General features: G+C 40.1%; 4 protein-coding genes across 5 annotated transcripts in view; 3 read left to right on the forward strand and 1 right to left on the reverse strand.

Annotated features, from left to right (window-relative positions):
• LOC108043204 overlaps positions 1–20307 on the reverse strand; it is a 57372-nt gene that overhangs the window by 13410 nt on the left and 23655 nt on the right. For both annotated transcript variants that reach the window (XM_044458785.1, XM_044458784.1), the window contains exons 3-4: positions 16871–17178; positions 8015–8189 (exon numbers count right to left, since the gene is read on the reverse strand). In XM_044458785.1, coding sequence (XP_044314720.1) covers positions 8015–8189; positions 16871–17178 — 483 coding nt within the window. The remainder of the gene's footprint in view (positions 1–8014; positions 8190–16870; positions 17179–20307) is intronic.
• LOC108043895 lies at positions 5118–6022 on the forward strand. The gene is made up of 2 exons (XM_017122710.2): positions 5118–5260; positions 5792–6022. The coding sequence occupies exons 1-2, from the start codon at positions 5131–5133 to the stop codon at positions 5968–5970; spliced, it is 309 nt and encodes a 102-aa protein (XP_016978199.1). The 5' UTR covers positions 5118–5130; the 3' UTR covers positions 5971–6022.
• Positions 8766–10056, forward strand: LOC108043894 (putative odorant receptor 59c). Its single transcript, XM_017122709.2, has 2 exons — positions 8766–9541; positions 9597–10056. Exons 1-2 carry the CDS (start codon positions 8766–8768, stop codon positions 10054–10056), a joined length of 1236 nt encoding a protein of 411 aa, XP_016978198.2.
• On the forward strand, positions 11903–13713 carry LOC108037939 (odorant receptor 59b). Its single transcript, XM_017114612.2, has 3 exons — positions 11903–12672; positions 12731–13088; positions 13150–13713. Exons 1-3 carry the CDS (start codon positions 11903–11905, stop codon positions 13216–13218), a joined length of 1197 nt encoding a protein of 398 aa, XP_016970101.2. The 3' UTR covers positions 13219–13713.

The following is a 20307-nucleotide window of genomic DNA, read 5'->3' on the forward strand; positions in this document are numbered from 1 at the left end:
CCATGAAAAGGGTGCACTAAGCTGTCGACCCGTGGCCACGCCCCTTCGTCAGCTAGTTGAAATCCCATATCCCATATCCCATATTCCCATATTCGCATATGCCTCCACAAAGGTCGCCGCCGGCAATGGGCAGCCACCCAATTACACGCATACCTAAGCAGAATCCTGGAGGGGGACAGCTGGAGGTTCTCGGCCGGAACACATGTAGAATTTAACGCATAATCTCAGCCCTCCCACTCGTCCGCATTCTCACGCCGGAGCTGTGGACTGCCCCCTTCCCCACTCCCCCTCGTATTTTCTCTGGATTTTCTTGCCCGTGGCTCGGTGAAAGTTTTCTTGTGGCATGATCCCTTTGGCATTTGCCTTGCTGTTTGTTTGCAAATTTCTTTCTTCTTTTCAAGGTTCTTAAAAGGATTTCGCCTTTAAAGTTTTTACTTAAATTATGTTTGGTATTCAATATACATAGTTGCAAAACTGCACTTCGTAAGAAGGTCTTATTATATTGTAGCATATTTTAATGAGTTTAAGACAAGGACAATTTGCTGGCTTAAGCAAAAATGTCACCAAAAAAACATAAAACAGGTAGTGAAGCAAATTTTGTATTTATTTTTTTTTTTTGGATTTCAATAAAATATATATAGAAAAAACAAAAAAAATATATATACAAAAAATAATGCCTTCTAAAAAATACTTGGAGGAATGTATTTTTATATATTTGTATAAAATATAACTAATTACTTATGAATAAAAGGAGCCCATTAGACTTTTTAAAAACATAATAATTTACTTTATGATCTACATTCAATTTAAAAAATGTCCTGATTCAATTTAAAAGTAAAATTAGAGCGGCAGGAGGCTTTTCCCAAAAGGGTGATTTCCATTTCGTTGCTTCAAAGAGAAAAGTTACACATGAACTTTTATTTTCGTTTTCCTTCAATATCCTGAGTCCTTCGATGGCCACCCACCGTCGGCCATAATGTCTTCGTCCCGGTCATATCCGGTGGCCAATGGATTGGGTAAGGATTCGAATTCCCGGGATCGTAGTTCGGGATTCGGGATAAGGGATTCGGGTTGCAGACTTCATGCTCGGGATGGTGCCTGTCAGTTAATATTGACATATCAGTTTGTATTTATTTGATTGTTTCTGACAACTTATTGATTGCGAAATTCGAAAAAAAGGGACTACTGGGAAATGCACAGCGGCAGGATGGGTTTGGCTGCACAATGGCCATATTACATTATCGTAATGATTATGTTAATTCCCAGGCAGTTGATCCCAACGCCTTTGTGTCCTTGTGCAACCCAACTGGCCTTTTTCCTCGTCCTTTGCCCCATTATTGGGCCAAGTTCGGATATGTGTCCGTGTGTTATTTCTCATTTCTTATTTGCCTTTGCCATTTATTTGTGCTGTGTGTGCTGTGGTTTCATTTTCCCTTCTCATGCTATTGCTCTTTGTCTGTCTGGCTTTGTTGTTGTTGACAGTTTTTGAAGATAATTTGTAAACGGATATTAGAAAATAAGCTGATTGAGCCTGACCGAATGAGTTTGTCCTGTTTCCTAGCCAGAAATAAATAGAAGGCGACGTACGTGTGCGTCTCATATTGATTTATTAGTTTGCGCCTTAAGCTATTTGCCGATCCCTGCTGATGTTACAATGTTTGCCTATCTGGCGGACACTTGATTTATATGACAAACGCCTATTCGGAGAGCTCTGCCTAATGCCTACAAATGAGCCATAATCGAGATTGATTTTGTGTATTTTTCGGTCCGAAATTGCTAATAGCCCAAGCAAAATGATGATGCCCCTCGGCCAGGCCTGTTGAATTCAAATTATCTGTGACATTTTGTTAGCAGTATGACTCAAATTGGCTTGCAATTTAATATGTTTTGATAAAATGTTGCTTCAAGTGCAGTTGAAAGCATGACAAACAGAAATCACAGAACATTTGGCGGTGGATTTGGGGGATTCGGTGAATTGCAATTTGCCATTCCGAGCACGTGCAACAAACACGCACTACGTGAATAAGTGAAATGCATCTGAAGAGCTTTTCTTGCCGGGATCCTAATACCCCTTCATCTATGCACGTGCCAGCTATTTAAAGCTGGCGACAGCGGTGTTCCTCGGTTGCTCCATTTGCGAGTTCATAAAGTTGGTTGTGTTCAGTGCCGCGTAACCAAAATATGGCAACAACTTTATTGCACTGAAGAGCGTAATAGCATGTGCCATCACACACAGCCAAATCCAACCACAACCAAACCAATCCACCATCACGCGTACCATTTTGTAGCCTGTTTGTAAACAACTCATCTGCTGTAGCTGTGCCGCATTACGTATACGCCATGCGTGCCCAATTTTCGGTCGTGGCAGGTAATGCACATTATCAGGTTTGTAGTTTGCACCTCGCCACTAAAGTGAGCGTAGCCTAACAGTGTTGGCAAATCCACATTCTTCCGTAAAAACAAAAAAGGAAAAAAAGCTAGAACCAACCAAAAATTTGTATTTTTCTAATAATTATTTGTTAATGATTACCTAATAATATATATTGTGCTATTCTTTTGCTTGTACGTATGATTTAAGGTATTATATGTATGAATTTTTGGAATTCAAATATAATTGTCTATTTATATTAAGATTATGCTCTAGTGAAGTAGCTAGGTACATTCTTTAAAATACTTAATGTTTGACCTTGCTCAAAAATATATTGTTTGAGTTTAAAGCATTTTTTAAATCTTCCTAAAAAAGGACATGCTGACAGCACTGATCAAAACAGTAATCTGCCATATTTGCTAGCCAGCTAGGCAGCCTTCATTTTCAAACTAATTTAAAATGGGGCCCAATGACAGGGCCAAAATGGAACTCAAAGCTTTTCGAGGGGTGGCAAAGCATGGAAATACGGCTTATGGCGAGGCCACATTAAAACCATCATTTTGAAATGGTAAAATTTAATAGGGAGAGTGTTAATGCTCAAAACAAACTTGAAATATTATGTAATTTCCAGGAAATTTAACCCATGTTATGAATATTTGGATATCGTACCTCAAGCTCTGGGCAAAACTCATGGCAATGCTAAATCCCAGACTTTACTTTGGTCTCTGGAATTCTGTATGATGCACATGCAAATCCATAATCAAGCACATATTCAGTTTCTGCAGCTAACTCACAAAGGCTGGCTTATTGCCTGATATTTGAGATTTCCGTTTCCGTTTGCATCATTATGCTGAATCCCCGAGAAACGAGAAATGGGTAACAAGGAGCAGCAGAAGGATGAAAAGGAGGGGGGGGTTCGAGCCATTTTGCAGCATAAGTCAAGTAAATACAATGCTGGGATTACAATCCACATTTACAGACGCCCCTTGGCCCCGTTTAATATTGAAACTTTGTCGGTACCCTCAGAGTTGTGAGCGCTAAGCGAAACTTAAATGAAATCAAATAAAATTATTGCCCCAGCAGGAGGTCCTTGCTGCCCAGGCCTCTCATGTCCTTTTCGCAGCGGGCGCCTAATGTGATTTGTGTGCCCTTCGTCTCCGTTTGGCCAAATAATTTATAATAAACTTAACTTTAACTTAATGTGTATGCTTATTGTTTGGCTTGGCTTGGCTTGGCTCGGCTTGGGTTGGCTTTTCCGCCAGTGAACCTGCATATTTCATGCAATTAAGAAAAATGAGGCAGCTACACACACCGCATAGCAAATTAAATTAATTAGCAAGTTTCCGCCACGCTCCTCGTTTAGTAATCTCTTATTTTTTTTGTGCTTTCTGCTTTCGCCACAACGTAAACAAATTAATTTTGCCAACTAATGGGAAACTGATAGCAGCACATTATTAACATGAGCCGGACACGGACATGGTCGGGAAAGTGGCATCCTGCGTCCATCGGGGGTCGCCCCCTTGCGCCCATAGCCACGGAGCTCCTGCTCCTGGTGAACTTTGACCCCCCCTCCGTAAGCCGCCGAAACAAATGAGCTTTGTTTGACGTGGTCCTGCTGCCGGACTGCATTCTGTTCCGACCATTCTAACCATTCTTACTGTGCAGCCGCCACGCGGTCCCAGCTAGAATGAACTAACGAACTTTTAACATTTGCCCATTAATTGCGCCAGTCCTCTACAGTGGAAAATGCGGGCCCAATGGGCACAAAAAGGCAGAGAAAAACACTGCAATTGCTAGATTATTATTTTTTTGATTCAAAAATATTCTTAGATGCTTGCCAGAAATATTTTAATATAAAACCTATTTTAAAAGACGAGAGAATATGTCCAAATCTTTGAAATCGTTATGAAAAAAATATTTCGCAATTTTTTTTAGTTTTTATAGTATTATGTGCAGATGTAGATTTAATATAATAAATAAATAGTACGATATTTCGCAAAGTGATTTTTGAACTTAAGTGGTTTTTGAACTGAGACTACATAAGGATTCTTGAGCTGAAGACCTAGTTTTGACCGGAGGTCATAAATGCGAAGTATTTGGCAATGAATAAGTATTTTATTAAAAACATAACGTCAGCAAATGTTTAGAGTATTTTATATTTAATCACTACCTTTGTGGACGATAAAACGGGACCAAATATGAGCTTTAAAATCTTGGAAATTAGCAGATGTTACACATAAAAACAAGCTACTTCTTCTCTAAGTGTCCCTAAAAAAGATCTCTGGAGGAATTAGAGGATTAGCAAAATTCCTCCCTCCCACAATAGCTTTATCTTTTGGCCGACCCACAGTGCCACCATCCACTTGGGCGGGCCAAATTTATGTTGCAACTAATTGCAGGCAGTTGCCGAGCTTCCGCCAGCGGCAGACAGTTTCCTTTGCTTTTCCATTGAGGTTCTGTCCCCGAGAGCAGCCTCCGAAGTCCTGACCCTCTGACCGTGGAAAGTCATCGAACATTAAGTAGGCATGTGTGAGGGGTTCCAACTTTATAATTGATTGCTTTAATTAAATTTTGAAAGCGCTGTCTAACAGCCCACCTGCCAGCGGAAATAGCTCTGAAAATGAGTAGTCCTGGGATACCCGTGTGTAATTAAATTTTAAACGCTTACTTAGGCCGAAGTGAACTGCTTGCAATAATTACGGAAGCCATTAGGCAAGCTCTCGAAACGAGCGGAAAACTGTTTGAAAAATCTCCACACAGATATGTTCTTCCCATTGGTGCAGTTGATTATACTTTCCCTTGGGGTAACAGCCACGTGGGCCTCTTTGTTTCAGATCGATTGGCCGAAACGAGAGTTGGATTGGTGGCAGAAACAGTACTACCAGTCGTCTTGTGAGTTTTTCAAAGTGATTTAAGCAATATATTTACCTTTAACTTGAACTATAAAGTGAAGTGTATAATCAAAACATTATTTACAACGTTAAACACTTACAAATTAGTTCAATTTAAAGTATCTCATCATTAGAAGTCGTATTATATGTAAAACCATTTTATTAACATTTAATTCTTTGCAATGCCTAATTGGACACGATTTTTTTTTCATAAAATCATAATTAGGTAGGGCTTTTAACTTGTCATGATTTTTTGTAAAATATTTTAGCTTATTTAAAGACAGTTTGGCATATTTAAAATATGATTTTACCAATAATTCGACGGCTACTTAACTTAAATTGAGTTTTTGATATAAATAAAACCAATTAGTGCAATGCAATATGCGCAATATTTATCTGTATCCGTGCCATTTCCATATCGATTGATTTAAAATCTTTTCAACTGGCCCTTAAAAGCCTGCATTGAAATGTGTTATTGATTTTAAAAGCCCCAGTCAAAAGCTAATTAATTTAATTAAAAACCTTTATCCAGGGAAGCAAAGACTGCGATTTACGACTACCCCCAGACCAGGAGCCACTCCCGAATGGTATGAGACCCGATTGGTATACCCCTGCTATTGTTATAAGCCATCTCTCAATGGATTGGCCACTGCCAGTCCGGTTGAGAAGCGAATCATTGAGCCCAAGGAGCTGTTCTTCTTAAATAAGTAGTGTAGTATTTTTAATCAAGAATTTACCATCAATCAAAAAGAATTTAAGAAATATTAAACAGCTATTTTTATTGGACGACTAACAAAACTCGTTAAGTATGCCGTTTTTCCCTGCACACTAAATATTAAGAAATCCCAGGACTTAAATCATGGCTGGAGCTTGTGATTATTCCCTGACGCTTTTCAGACAAGAAGCAGATAAACTTCACGCAGCCGTCTCCCTTCTATCCAACTAGTCAAAAGCAATTTCAGTTGGTCGAAAAACAAAAGCCACGTAATCCTGGGCACTCCCCACCGACACTTATTCAGCCACTAAGTGAAAATAGTTTGCTAGCCAAAATGTGCTTTTGCTTGTGCTTCTGCAATCTGCTGTCTGTTTTGCTGTTGTCTGCTGCCAGCCATTGATAATTGCGAATTATGGATGAAGTAGAGTGGAAATGCAGACGGCAAACGATGGTTGGCTGCCACGCCCCCTTTTCACAAGCGTGGGCGTGGGCCCAGTGCGGCGTTTTGTCATAAATATCAAAAGGGGTTTTCATTTAGCAGCTGCCATTAGGTTGATGGCTTTCACGTTAAAAAGCGCTCGTTTTATAACTATAATTCTGGGAAATATTTAATACTTCCTTTAATCGTAATTGACTTCCTGGAAATAAATAAACAGGCTCTGAGCTAAATAATTACTTGAATCTGTTGCACGCTAATTCTGGGAAATTCTTGGATAACAGAAACAGCTTCTAAACTTATGTCAGTTCCTGGAAATATTTAACTTGGTATTTAATCTTATTAAACCTTGCACTTAAGGGAGTTTAGTTCTTTAAACTATTTAAATGCAAGAACGACGGAAGAGACTTAAAAATATTTATTAAATGGGGGAAAATAAGACTCCACAAAAAACCAGCTATAAACTTATTGATCTGAAAGGCAACATCAACGAAATTCTCTTTAAGCTACATAACTGGTTCATTGATTTCTTTTTACGCTTCCTGTTAACTTGGCAGCAACATTCAATTGAAAAACTTCCAAAGAGCCGGGAATCATAAAAACTATTTTGAACAAAAAAGAAAACAAAGAGAAAATTATTTAAAACAAAAAAGGCCCGTATAGAGGGAAAAAAGGAATATGAAAAGATAGCACGTTATAAAGTTTCATAAGATGTTGTGCTTTTTTTAAAGGACTTTCTTTTTTAGTCCGATGCGTGAGCGGAATTCGGTATCAGTCGATGTTGGGGAAAAGCCCTAAAACTTAAACTCAGTTGTTGGCACATCGCACGTGCCACACTAGAGCGAAACCCGACAACACTGGCCAACAGCAGCCATTCAGCTATTCAATTACTTTTCCCGTTTCTAGACAAAAGCCAAAAACTGGCACTCGCTCGTTTTTCCCGGCTTTTCCGTCTTTTCCGACTTTTCCCACCGTTCTTCTGTCGCTGGCAGCAGCGGGTGCTGGCTGGGAAAACTGCTCTGTTGGCACTTAGCGCACCATTGCAGTTTTCTTTCAAATTTCCCATGCTGCGAATTATTTATAAAATGCTCATCTGGTGGCATCCGTCATGTGCATGTTCTTGTACACTTGTGCAGGCGCCATTGTAACCCGTGCACGGAAAAAATTCAATCACTCATATCAATCGATCAAGGCTAATGAAAATACGATAATAATAATATTATATAATAAATGTCAATACAAAGTGTGCATATTTTGGTAGCCTTGAAATATTTATTTTAGAACTCCGAATAATTTATTGAACTCTCATGTTAGGGATTGTTCATAAGTCTTCATGATATATGATGATACATATATTTATACCATTTTGTAGTGTTAGAAAGACAAGTAATAAATACTTATTAAAATAATATAATTTTCTTTCCCTTATAGTAAAATTATTTAATACTTTTGAGACTGTAACACTAGTTTGATTATTACCATGATGATAATGGCCACATAAAATTCCTTTAAAATGATTTATTTCTTAAGATCGAGATATATTTTAATAATATTCTTCGGTGTATATGCCTGAAAATTAATATGTATTTTCCTCTTTTACTCACTTGAAGTGATAGGTGCCGTTCTCATAGCCAAAGAACGGCACCGTGTAGGTCAGCATCCAAATGTTGCCGCCGCCGCAGTCGTAATAGGGTTTTGACCATCTGCCGTCCTCATATTTCACAGCCAGCGTGTCGTCCTCGATTCGCTCCTCCGTTCGGTTCGAGTAGAGATGAAAGGCTGCAACAGAAGGGTTTCAATAGCGTTATCCATTATGCAAACCGTAATTAGAGGACCCAGAAATCGATAAACCTTTCACGGCAGTCAGCAGCTCTGCGACTCAGCGAGCTGCGCAGTGCACCCCCAGGGGTACACAGTGAGAAATCGGAGGGGGCTTTTCTACAAGCTCAAAAAATATAATTTTATTGGACTTTGGAAAGAGTGGTTTGTTCTTAAGCTTAGAAGTTATCTAATATGTTGAAGAAAACTTTAATTGAAATAGTAAAATAAATTTAGCTTTCACCGACGAAATTCCTTCTTATAATTATATCACTTATTTCTGCATTTATTGCCACAAAAGTTAGAAATTCATTTTTCTGAGTGTTTCACCTTGATAATTTGCATTGCCTAAGCCAATCCTGCGACTAATGACTTTATAAGTGCAAACTCGTGGCCTTGGATGACTCGGGATTTCCCCGATGAATAAACCAAAAATGACAAGACATTAAAAACAAATCAGGGAATGCAAGATTGCTATATAAAACCCCCTTTGGAAGGGAATCCCCAGTATAGAAGTTTTAAAGCCGACCAAGTGAGATGAAGAAGCCGCTCTTTGAACGCCTGCAAGTAGCTCCTCTTGACCAACGGGTCAGTTCATTAGATGCCAGTGACTACTATTATCGCACCGCATTTGTTTTGGGTTGGAGTCCGCCCAAGGAGGATTGGTCCAGGAGGATCTACTCCTTGTGGACCGGGATTACGATGTGGCTGGGCCTGGTGTATCTACCGCTTGGACTAACCCTCACCTATGTGAAGCACTTCGATAGGTTCACACCGACCGAGTTTCTGACTTCCCTGCAGGTGGACACTAACTGCATTGGAAATATAGTCAAGAGCATTGCCACCTTTTCCCAGATGTGGCGATTTAGGAAGATGATCGAACTGATTGCTCCTCTGGACAAGAGATGTGTCACCCAATCGCAGCGACAGATACTCCATGATATGGTGGCACGGACAAATCTCATTGTGTTCATCTTCGTGTCGACATACATAGGTTTTTGTTCATTGAGCCTCTTGACCGCGGTTTTTGCGGGCAAGGCTCCGTGGCAGTTGTACAATCCATTTGTGGACTGGAAGAGTGGCCATTGGCAACTGTGGGTGGCCTCCATCCTGGAGTACTTTGTCCTCTGCATTGCAACGATGCAGGAATTGCTATCCGATACCTACGCCGTAGTCTTCATATCCTTGTTTCGGGGTCATCTGGCCATTCTTAAGGATCGTATCGAGAATTTGCGGCAGGATCCGGAGTTGAGTGAGGAGGAGAACTACAAGCGGTTGGTGGCCTGCATCCAGGATCATCGCACCATCATTCAGTAAGACAGGCTTCGCCAATGATTGTATTTTATTATTTAAATATACAATTTTCAGATGTTCTCAAATTATAAGACCCATCTTATCGATCACCATCTTTGCGCAATTTATGCTAGTTGGCATTGTTCTGGGACTGGCTGCCATCAGCATTCTATTTTTTCCGAATACCATCTGGACGATCATGTCGAATGTGGCATTTATGCTGGCCATTTGCATGGAATCCTTTCCGTGTTGCATGCTCTGCGAATATCTGATCGCAGATTGCAGCAATCTCAGCAATGCAGTTTTTCACTCAAATTGGATTAATGCAGAGAGACGGTACAAATCGGCGGTTATTTATTTTTTGCACAGGGTTCAGCAACCCATTCAGTTTACAGCCGGCTTTATTTTTCCCATTTCGGTGCAGAGTAACGTGGCCGTGGCCAAGTTTGCCTTTAGTATCATAACAATTGTCAATCAAATGAATCTGGGCGAGAAGTTCTTCAATAACGGGCCAAATGGGGAACTAGACCTTTAAAGTGCAATGCAAAGAGAAGTTGCAAAACTAATATTTGCATCTCGACACTTTCACAATGTAGCATCCCCCAGTGCTTGCACACGCACTAAACTTTGTAGAAGTGGGTATACACTTAAGGATTTCAAGCATCTTAGAGCCATCTTCATGCACTCAGAAACAGAATCAAGTAGTTCGCGCTTGAATCTAGCATATTAAGTATCAAAAGTTTATGAACTTGAGAATCCAAAGTGGGATTTTGGTCAATTTATTACATTTTCATTCATTTGCATAGTGCAAATATCTTTTGAATTCAATAAATAAAATTCAAAATATATAAAATACATGTTGCTCTCTTTTTAAGGAAATTAACGAGAACGATTACTTTTTGTTTTTATACCCTTGCAGAGGGTATTATAATTTCAGTCAAAAGTTTGCAACGCAGTGAAGGAGACATTTCCGACCCTATAAAGTATATATATTCTTGATCAGCATCACCAGGAGAGTCGATCTAGCCATGTCCGTCTGTCCGTCCGTCTGTCCGTCTGTCCGTCTGTCCGTCCGTCCGTCCGTTTCTACGCAAACTAGTCCCTCAGTTTTAAAGCTATCTGCTTGAAACTTTCCCAAAAGTTGTCTTTCTATTGCAGGTAGTATATAAGTCGGAACGAGCCGGATCGGGCGACTATATCATATAGCTGCCATATAACTGAACGATCGGAAAAGCCATAACTTTGGTGTTTTTAAAGTTAGGAAGTTGGGATTTTATATGGGTTTAATATTTGGCCAATCAATCCGACCTACCAAATTTCATAAGGATCGGCCACCTATATCCTATGGCTGCCATATAACTGTTTGATCGGAAATGCCATAACTTTGGTGTTTGTTAAGTTAGGAAGTTGGGATTTGCTATGGGTTTTATATTTGGCCAATCAATCCGACCTACCAAATTTCATAAGGATCGGCGGACTATATCCTATAGCTGCCATATAACTGAACGATTGGAAATGCCATAACTTTGGTGTTTTTTAAGTTAGGAAGTTGGGATTTTTTATGAGTATTAAAAATGCATCATATGAATAATTTTGGAGAATATAATTTACAGAGTATTCTGCAAGGGTATATTAACTTCGGCTCCGCCCGAAGTTAGCTTTCCTTTCTTGTTTATGTTTAAATTATGTTCTGTGCTGTATTCATACAAAATTCTACCTGCCAATAACTACAACGAGACTTCTTCTTTTTTTGAGTGTAGTAATGTGGGTATGGTCGGGTAAAGAAATTAAATCAAGTATCTGCATAATCCCCCTTTTCTGCAGTTTGAAACGTTCTTTTTGGTTTATATCGATATTAAGTTGCATTCGAAAGATAATAGCAATATTGGTTGTTGCTATGCTAGTTTAATAGGAACTTTAAAAACATAATGAAAAGATTTTATTTGTAAGCATTTTCATTGCCTTTAACCATTAGTTCGCATTTAATTTTATTTGCACGCTTGTTCATTGCACTTAACATCTTTAATTTAAGTTCAGAACGGTTTAATAATGGTTTAAGTAAATTTAAGGGATTGCAGACAATTTGCCCTGAAACACACTTAATTTACACACTCCCATTAAAAGTTAAATTCAGCTGACAATTCTTGATTGATTTATTAACAAATGCCCCCAACAATTAACTATTAACCTGCGTAGCCTGCTCGCGCCTCAATAATAAATCCCCTTTAGCACTTAACACCTGACATGTGGTGGTTGGGTCTAATTACAGGCCACAAAACGATGGGGCGTGGCTTCGACCAGGGAATCGAGCACCTGTCCAATTATCGGGGCGTGGGTGAGGGTATAAAATGCAGGTGCGAGGACTGCCCCGTTTAGTAAACATGGTGCTGTTCGAGCTGATTCACCCCGCTCCATTGACAGAGAAAGTGCAATCCCGCCAGGGGAATGTATATCTGTACAGGGCCATGTGGCTAATTGGCTGGATACCGCCGAAGGAGGGTCTCCTGCGGTACGTGTACCTCTTCTGGACCTGTGTGCCCTTCGCCTTCGGGGTATTCTATCTGCCCGTCGGCTTCATCATCAGCTATGTGCAGGAGTTCAAGAACTTCACGCCCGGCGAGTTCCTCACCTCGTTGCAGGTGTGCATCAATGTGTATGGCGCCTCGGTGAAATCAACTATCACCTACATATTCCTCTGGCGATTGCGGAAAACGGAGATGCTATTGGATGCATTGGACAAGAGGCTGGATAGCGATAGCGATCGCGAGAAGATACACAATATGGTGGCCCGGTGCAATTATGCCTTCCTGATCTACAGTTTCATATACTGCGGTTATGCGGGATCCACTTTCCTTTCCTATGCACTGAGTGGTCGTCCTCCTTGGTCGGTCTATAATCCATTTGTGAACTGGCGCGATGGCCTGGGCAGCCTGTGGATCCAGGCGATATTCGAGTACATCACCATGTCCTTTGCCGTACTGCAGGATCAGCTATCCGATACGTATCCCCTGATGTTCACCATTCAGTTTCGAGCGCACATGGACATACTTAAAGATCATGTGCGAAATCTAAGAATGAATCCGGAGCGAAGTGAGGCCGATAACTATCAGGATCTGGTAAACTGTGTCATGGATCACAAGATGATCTTGAGGTGGGTATACCCTCTGTACTATTATATCAACGTTTTATAAGTAATACTTATTTTAAAGATGCTGTGATATGATTCGACCCATGATATCCCGCACCATCTTCGTGCAATTCGCACTGATTGGTTCTGTTTTGGGTCTGACTCTGGTCAATGTGTTCTTTTTCTCGAACTTCTGGAAGGGCGTGGCCTCACTCCTGTTCGTCATCACCATCCTGCTGCAGACATTTCCCTTCTGCTACACCTGCAATCTGCTAATTGACGACGCCCAGGAGTTGGCCAACACGATTTTCCAATCCAACTGGGTGGATGCAGAGCCGCGTTACAGGGCCACTTTGGTGCACTTTATGCACCATGTCCAGCAGCCGATTATTTTCATAGCAGGAGGCATATTTCCCATCTCCATGAACAGCAACATAAGCGTGAGTTGGAGATACAACCTTCCTCCTTTGACCCATTTTCATACATTTAATCGAAATTTAGGTGGCCAAGTTCGCCTTCAGCATCATTACAATAGTGCGACAAATGAATCTGGCCGAGCAGTTCCAGTAAAATTAGCTCACAAAAATGATTTCGAATTATCCCACACACAGAAGTCCCAAAAAAGAGGCCCCCCAGCTATTCTTTATACCCGTGATTTGCATAAAATGTGTATATGTTGTGGCTTATCTCATAAGATTTTGGCTGATTTAGTTGGTAAATGGTAATGGCCATGGCAAAGGATGTGAAAGTCAAACTAAATTTGCAAATTGCGTAGCAGACGGAAATTACAACAGCCAGACGTCGACGAGTGTAACAACAAGCAGTCTGAGCAAAATGGGCTAAAGGCTCGCAAAATATTTCACTCGGGGAAAAACGAGGAGGAGGATGAGGATGAAGCAACCACAGGAAGTACATATAACCGTTTACATATTGTATGCGATTTTTATTTAAATTTTATGTTAAACACGTGACTTGTAACCAGCCAAAAGGCGGAGTAGGAAAATAATAATATAAAACGGATCGCCCAGACTGTGGCAAAAGCAAATATTATGACATATTTTTGCGGTTTACTTGCCGCACACGCGTCATCATATCCCCCACAAAACGAATGTGCCACGCTGGAGTCCATAAACATGTAAAGTGGTTGGAAGGAGGCAAGATAGATGGACCCTGGTATATATGTTTGCACTATATGTACAGAAATATGTACAAATAGGAGATGGAATCCAACAATAGAAAAGCAGACAAGCTCTAAGGAGTCCACCTATTTTTTGCGACTTTCCAAGGTTTCCTTGGGCAATTGAAACCTTACTTAAGTGGACACAAAACTCATGTTTATGCGGCAATTTAATTTTATTTCATTATTTATCTATGAAAATAAGCAGTTTAATATTTATCATGCATAGATAAGGGATTGAGGTAACATGAACAATAGTATTAAATTAAACTTTTATTTAAAATATATCACATAGGCAAATTTCTAATTTTTCACAAACTTATTTTTTCTGCAGTTCCATTTTTCGTTATTTTTTGGAACACAATTTCATGTTTATAGCCCAATTGAATTTTGTCTGTGCAACCGAATAATAATTACCATTAGTTATATACATACTTAATTTATGGATGACTTGCTAATCTTTTCTAAACATTTTAATTCAGATCCATTTTGATAGCCTCATAGGCAATTAGGCAAAAATATAGTACCGAGTGCACTTAAATCGACATTATTAATCATTTTCTGAACATAACAGCCAATACAGCGAATTCAATGAAATTGAAAAACCTATTAAAAGCACTCAATTCGTATTGATTGCGCAATTCGGGGGGTGGTGGGTGATGACTGGGTCTGGAAAATGGCAAAAAATATTATTAATTATGCAATGAAAAGGTAATCACTTCGCGAATTGGCTTTTCCGGCAGCATATAAAAAGAAGCAACATTTGCATTGTGCACCGCAAACATATAATCAAATTAATTCCAAATGAATTGGCCGCAAATTGGTTGCGGTGTGAAAAAGGTTTCACAGCTTTAATGTCCTTGGAAAAGTGCGGGAATTTAATAATGCCGCTTTACAGCAAACTGCGAGACACTAAGAAAGTTTCCCTGGCGAAAGTTTCAGCTGGCAAAAAAACTTTAAAGGCAAATGCAACTATGCAAATGTGCATAAATCGAAAGGCAGCCATCCGGCCGTACTTTCATCACCCCATAAATCATAGTATGAAACAGCTTAAAGGAGTTTCCGCGCTAGATAAATGACCCGATGCCAAACACGACCTCGTCCATAACGTTTATTGTTGGAGCTACAAATATAATTTGGCAAGTTCGCTTTTTTCCGCTCGTCTTTTCAATTTGCAAACAAACGAATGAGGAACGGACTTTTATCTATTGCAATGGCAAATAGTTGGCTGCCAGACTGCAATCAGCCTTTTCGGCCGGGCCAAAACGCTATTAGTATGCATGGGCTCGACATGCCGTCCCCCATATTCCACCAGAATTCGCTGCTGAATGTTTGTTTTCGATTCCATTTGTTTTCCCTCGACCACAGAGGACAGTTTGTGTGCGAGTGTCGCAGTCGAAGTCACGGCGAACAATCGAACACGGCGTATACGTAATATGCATACGAACTGCACACATATTTCAACGGCATCTCATGTAATTTCGTCTATGCAATTTGCAGGCCCAGAGCCTGCGGCCAAGTTCGTATACGGGCCACGGAGTGAAAGCGCCCACACAGGAGAAAATATTTACCTTGTAAACTCTTAAAATTTAAAAAGGGTAGAGGGCATATGCTAGAGGTCACCCTGTCAAGGCTTTTAAATTAACAACTTGTTCAACTACTAACAAGTTTTGCTTTGTCTTTGTTTAATTAGTAGCTAAAATAATCTATTATTGAAATAATTGGATTTATATTTGAGTATAATTAATGAAGTCTGTATTTCTCTCGAATACTATTCATTCAATAGAGTAATGTTGCACCAATTATATGTTCCTAAATATTTAGGCCTAATCATATGTTGTTTTCTTTATTATGCACTACAAAATTATTTATATTTATTATTTCTTAAATTGCAAATGATATGTACGTATTTATTCTGTAAAATGAAAATCTTAAGGTTTCTCAATCGTCTTGCCTAATTATAAATATAAATATTATAAAGATTTTTAACATTTTCTAATAATAGCTCTCCAAAATCTAAACTTTAATAATATTAATATTTTTAAATCGAAATTGCAAAATGACCTTCTTTCGGGCAGTGCACATTCCGGGGAAATACCAGAAAGCCCATGTACTGGCACAACCACGGCATTTAGTATTAGTTGTAGGCAACAAACAAATAATTTGCATGCCACCGTTGCACACGCGATCCGGAAAACGGAAAACGGGAGAACAGGAAAATGGGAAAATGGGTGATCGGGTGGCGGAATGTGGGGAATGATGCGACGTGGCGTAGCCGTAACCTTTAATTTGCAAATTATTTTGAAATGTTGCGGCACGGTAGTGTCAAGTGCATTTGTTTTGTTCGAAGTTGTGCAAACTGACGGTCAAAAGTGCGCGAAGGATGGGCACAGCTCATTAAAATTAATTTGACGCAACATGCCATCACATCGGCTTTAATATTAAAGATTTAAGATGGACAGTAGAAGGCCCTGACAGCTGATTAGTAAATCCCGGACTATGACGACTAAGAGCTGAGGGCCATGGTGCATAAAATTAGCTTACACGCATCACTGTCAAACTCGACGGACACTCATGCAGAAGGTCGTGGGAATGGATTAGGTGTTCGCCGGAGCAGACGGAATCCGGCTAATTACGAACGGAAACTGGTAAATTGGCAAGCCGTAAGGGCCACGGCCCAAAGCCAGAGCCAGGTAATTTCCATTTAAAGTGGAGTTTCCAAGTTAAAGGCAACGATCCCTTTCCGTTTATTTATTATTGCTTAATTGCTGCGCTGTCAGGCGACGTTTTCGGGCATTTGGCCATGATAAAGCTGGGTAAAATATACGCAATTAGACAGGACCAACATTCCGTCTGTCGTCTGGGCGGTGACAAATGAAGTTGCAGATTAAAGCCCCCAAAAATATATAAATATTCAATGCCCTGCTATGTACTATATATGTCTCCGCTATCGGGGTGCCATAAATAAGGGGCAACTGCTATCCAGGCTGAAAATAAATCAGGGACATTCCCGAAATAGAAGCCATCCCCATTTGAGATACTTACACTTGAGATACTGCTCGTTGCGGGCTATCACCTTCTCGGCATTCTTGCGGGCCAGAAAGAACCACTCGGAGGTGTTGCCCAGATAGTGGTACTCCATGGCCAGATCCTTGGCGAACACCGCTCCCAAATTCGGCGGCGGCAGTCGGTAGGCAAATGGACAGAAGAGTCCTGGCTGCGCAGGATGCTCGTTCCAATCGAAGCAATTTCCGGCCGCGAATATATCATCGTCGAACTCCACCATCGAGAGCACGGAGGCGTGCAGCAGGTTGACATCCTCCTGCACCGAGCGACCGGTGGTCTTGAAGATTCTGCCGGAGACAACAAGCAAGGCATACATCGGATATTAGTTGCAGGGCAGCGCAAAAATTGAATTTATGGCTCCGGCCTGGCCAGGAAATTGCATTTAAAATGCATGAGAATTTTGCGGCCTTCAAGTAACGAATATTCTATACTCTACCCTCACCTCGCCAGAATATTAAATTATATACGTTTGAAAGTAATTAGCTTTAATAAAAATGTGTTCACTTCTTGATTTTTATTCCAAAAATTGTTTGACAGGTTTTTAAAGCTTCATTTCAAATTTTAAAAATTATTTTAATATATGTACAGTATGTACGTACAGTCCCAACTAAGGGTCTCTATAAAAATAACATTTTAAGTTGCTGGCTTAATTTTTAGGTTCCTCAAGAATATTTAAAAATTGTATTATTAATCTTCTCCAAAATAACTGTGTTACAAAAAATAGTTAATCAGGTTCTTTAAGCATTATTTAAAATTTTTAAAACTACTTGAATGTAAATACATACTTATGTACAATACCGATGTACAGTGTACCAACTAAACTATAAATAAAAACGTTTTAAGTTCCCGAATTAAGTTATAACAAATTGAAGTCATGTTTTGTTGTTAAGTTCCTTAAGAATATTGACAAATTGAAATAATTAATCTTTTGTTAAAGAACTGATAAGTTTTTTTTTATTTTTGTTTGCAAAAGCAAATCCAAACTAACCCCTACATACATAATTATTTAAAAGTTATAAATGAAAACTTTTCAAAATCCTTTGTTTAATTTATGCCTAAATATATTTCTAAATTTTCCTTTCCAATCATTGAATAATTATCGAGAGGTCGTTAACCGAATTATTTCGACATTTTGTAGGCACGTAGCCCTGCTTAACCCAAAAAGACGCACAACCCTTTTGAATGGCAGGGCATGAATAACATAATAAGTTTTGTTGCAAGTCAAGCAGAGCGCCGAAAGTGGTTCAGTGGACCAGGCCCGGGAACCCCCCATAGAATTGGCTTCCTTTCATTTTTGTTGGGCTGTCATTTTTATTTTTATAACCCAGGCGGCTGGTAGCTTGAGTCTTGGGGGCAAGGAAAAGTGGGTGTTGGGGATGCTGGCTGTTACAAGTGCATACTTATAGGCGCGGCGCATTCAAGTCGCCTCAAACTGTGCTCAAGTGCGCTCCTGGCTTTCTATTGTCTGCGGCCCCAGCGCAGGATGCCTGCCGGCAGATCCTTCGTCCTTCCTTTCGCCACCATCTTGCTTCCTCGCAAATGGGTAAACGAGAAAATTACATTGAAGATTTCTGCTCGGGGTGAGGCCAAATTACCACCTCTTTCCTGTCTGCGTAATATTAATTAAATTGTTGCCTCAAGAGGGGGGCAGATGGAAAAAAAAGGGAAAAAAGCTCAGAGCTAAAAGAAAAAAAATTGTCACAGCATCGACTTCAATTCCATTTTCCAATACATTAGCCAGGAGCAATACAACAGAAGCTGCTTTTGCGAACAGAACTCTGGATCTTGTGACTCTCTCATGTAACGCGCCTGCTAATTGGGCGTGGCTCATTAATTCGCTGGCGGGCCTCATTTGTAAATGTCAAAGGCATTTTGTCAGCAGCCATCCTAACACCTACTATACTTACCACCCACTACCCACTACCCACCACCCACCACCCATCCAAATCCATGCGAGTGTCCAAGGCCGTGTCGGGGCTCAAAAGTCGCCTAATGATGATGACGGCGCCGACATTGTTCGCTGGTGATAATGCTGACTTAGCTGGGAGCTCGACATGGAGTTGACAGCTTTTTTCCACCAGCCTCCCATTATTTATGGCCAACACACATTTTTTCCAACATGGCCAATGATGAGTGCAAATACATTGCATTTGGCCTTAGCATAAAATAAAAGCTAAGCTTTTCAAGTTGCCTTTTTTCCTGTTTTTTAATGTTTCTATCAAAGCTTTCTTTCTAATTTAAAGTTATTTTAATTCCAAATGGAAAACATTCAAAGAAATTGAGTTTAAATTTGAAAAGCAAAAGAATTTCACATAACAAAACACATAACATTTTATCCAGCAAATTAACTTTGATGTATGTACTTGTTTACAGCATTACATATTTGGTTTATATATAATATTTTATTAATATTAATTAATTAATTAATTAACCTTATATTTGCATATTTTCCCTGCTGATAGATACTTTAAATTATAATTGTCCTGCTTAAATATAAATCGATTTCAGTTAATTTTCAAAACTATTTACTGTGTAATCCTGCAAGTCCCAGTTTCCCAATTAACATTCTCCACAGACAACTTGAACTGCTGGTGTGCTTATGCAGTTTGGGACGCTTACAGTTGCAGTCTTGCTGGTTTTCCGGCTTTTCCACCTTTCTCCACCCACTGTCCCCCCGGAGACGGGGTCCTAAAGTGTGCTAAAAACACTTTTCAGCACTTGAGTGCTGGGAAAGAGGTGAAAACAAGCGCAAAACAAGCTTCAGGTGCCGGTGCCCAGGACGAGAGATCCTGGAGTAAGTAACTCACTAAGTACTCGAAAGTGTTCCCTCCTCTCTTCTCCCTTTTGTCCTTTGTCTGCGTGTGCGTTTTTGGGGCAGTCGAGGGTTAACAGACCCGAAGGATTAAAGTCCTGCTTAAAGGCTTCCGACCTCCATAACAACCATCTATGTTGCGGTTGCTTGGGAATTTCTTTTGCCCCACCTGTGTTGTAATTATGCAACTGCATCGGAAAGTTGAATCTCCCTGACGTTTAATTAAAAATGGAAAAAGAAAGGAAACATGTTGGCCCATCACTGACCAGGCTAAAACTTTCCGCTTTTCCTTTCGCTTTTCCCGCCGGCAGCATTACAATTTATATCCGCTGCTTTGTCAAAATCCCCATCTTCCATGGGACTTGAGGTGGCTGTTTCGCTTATTTGTTTAGCACATGATGCCAGTCGGCCGAATAAAACGCGCATTAGAAACTTGAAGCGCCTTGAGAATGTTCGAAATGAAGGAAAGCTGCCTGGCGGCACTTAAGCCGATTTTTTTTCATTTTTTTTTTTGTTGTTATTTGACTTGAGAAGGTCGTTGCATGTCAACGAGGATGGGGCTTTCCAGCCGCTTTTCGGCGTCCCTCGGCCTCTTGTTAGCTGG

This window comes from Drosophila rhopaloa, unplaced genomic scaffold (assembly GCF_018152115.1).
Source record: "Drosophila rhopaloa isolate 14029-0021.01 unplaced genomic scaffold, ASM1815211v1 contig_115, whole genome shotgun sequence".
In the NCBI taxonomy this organism is placed as follows: domain Eukaryota; kingdom Metazoa; phylum Arthropoda; class Insecta; order Diptera; family Drosophilidae; genus Drosophila; species Drosophila rhopaloa.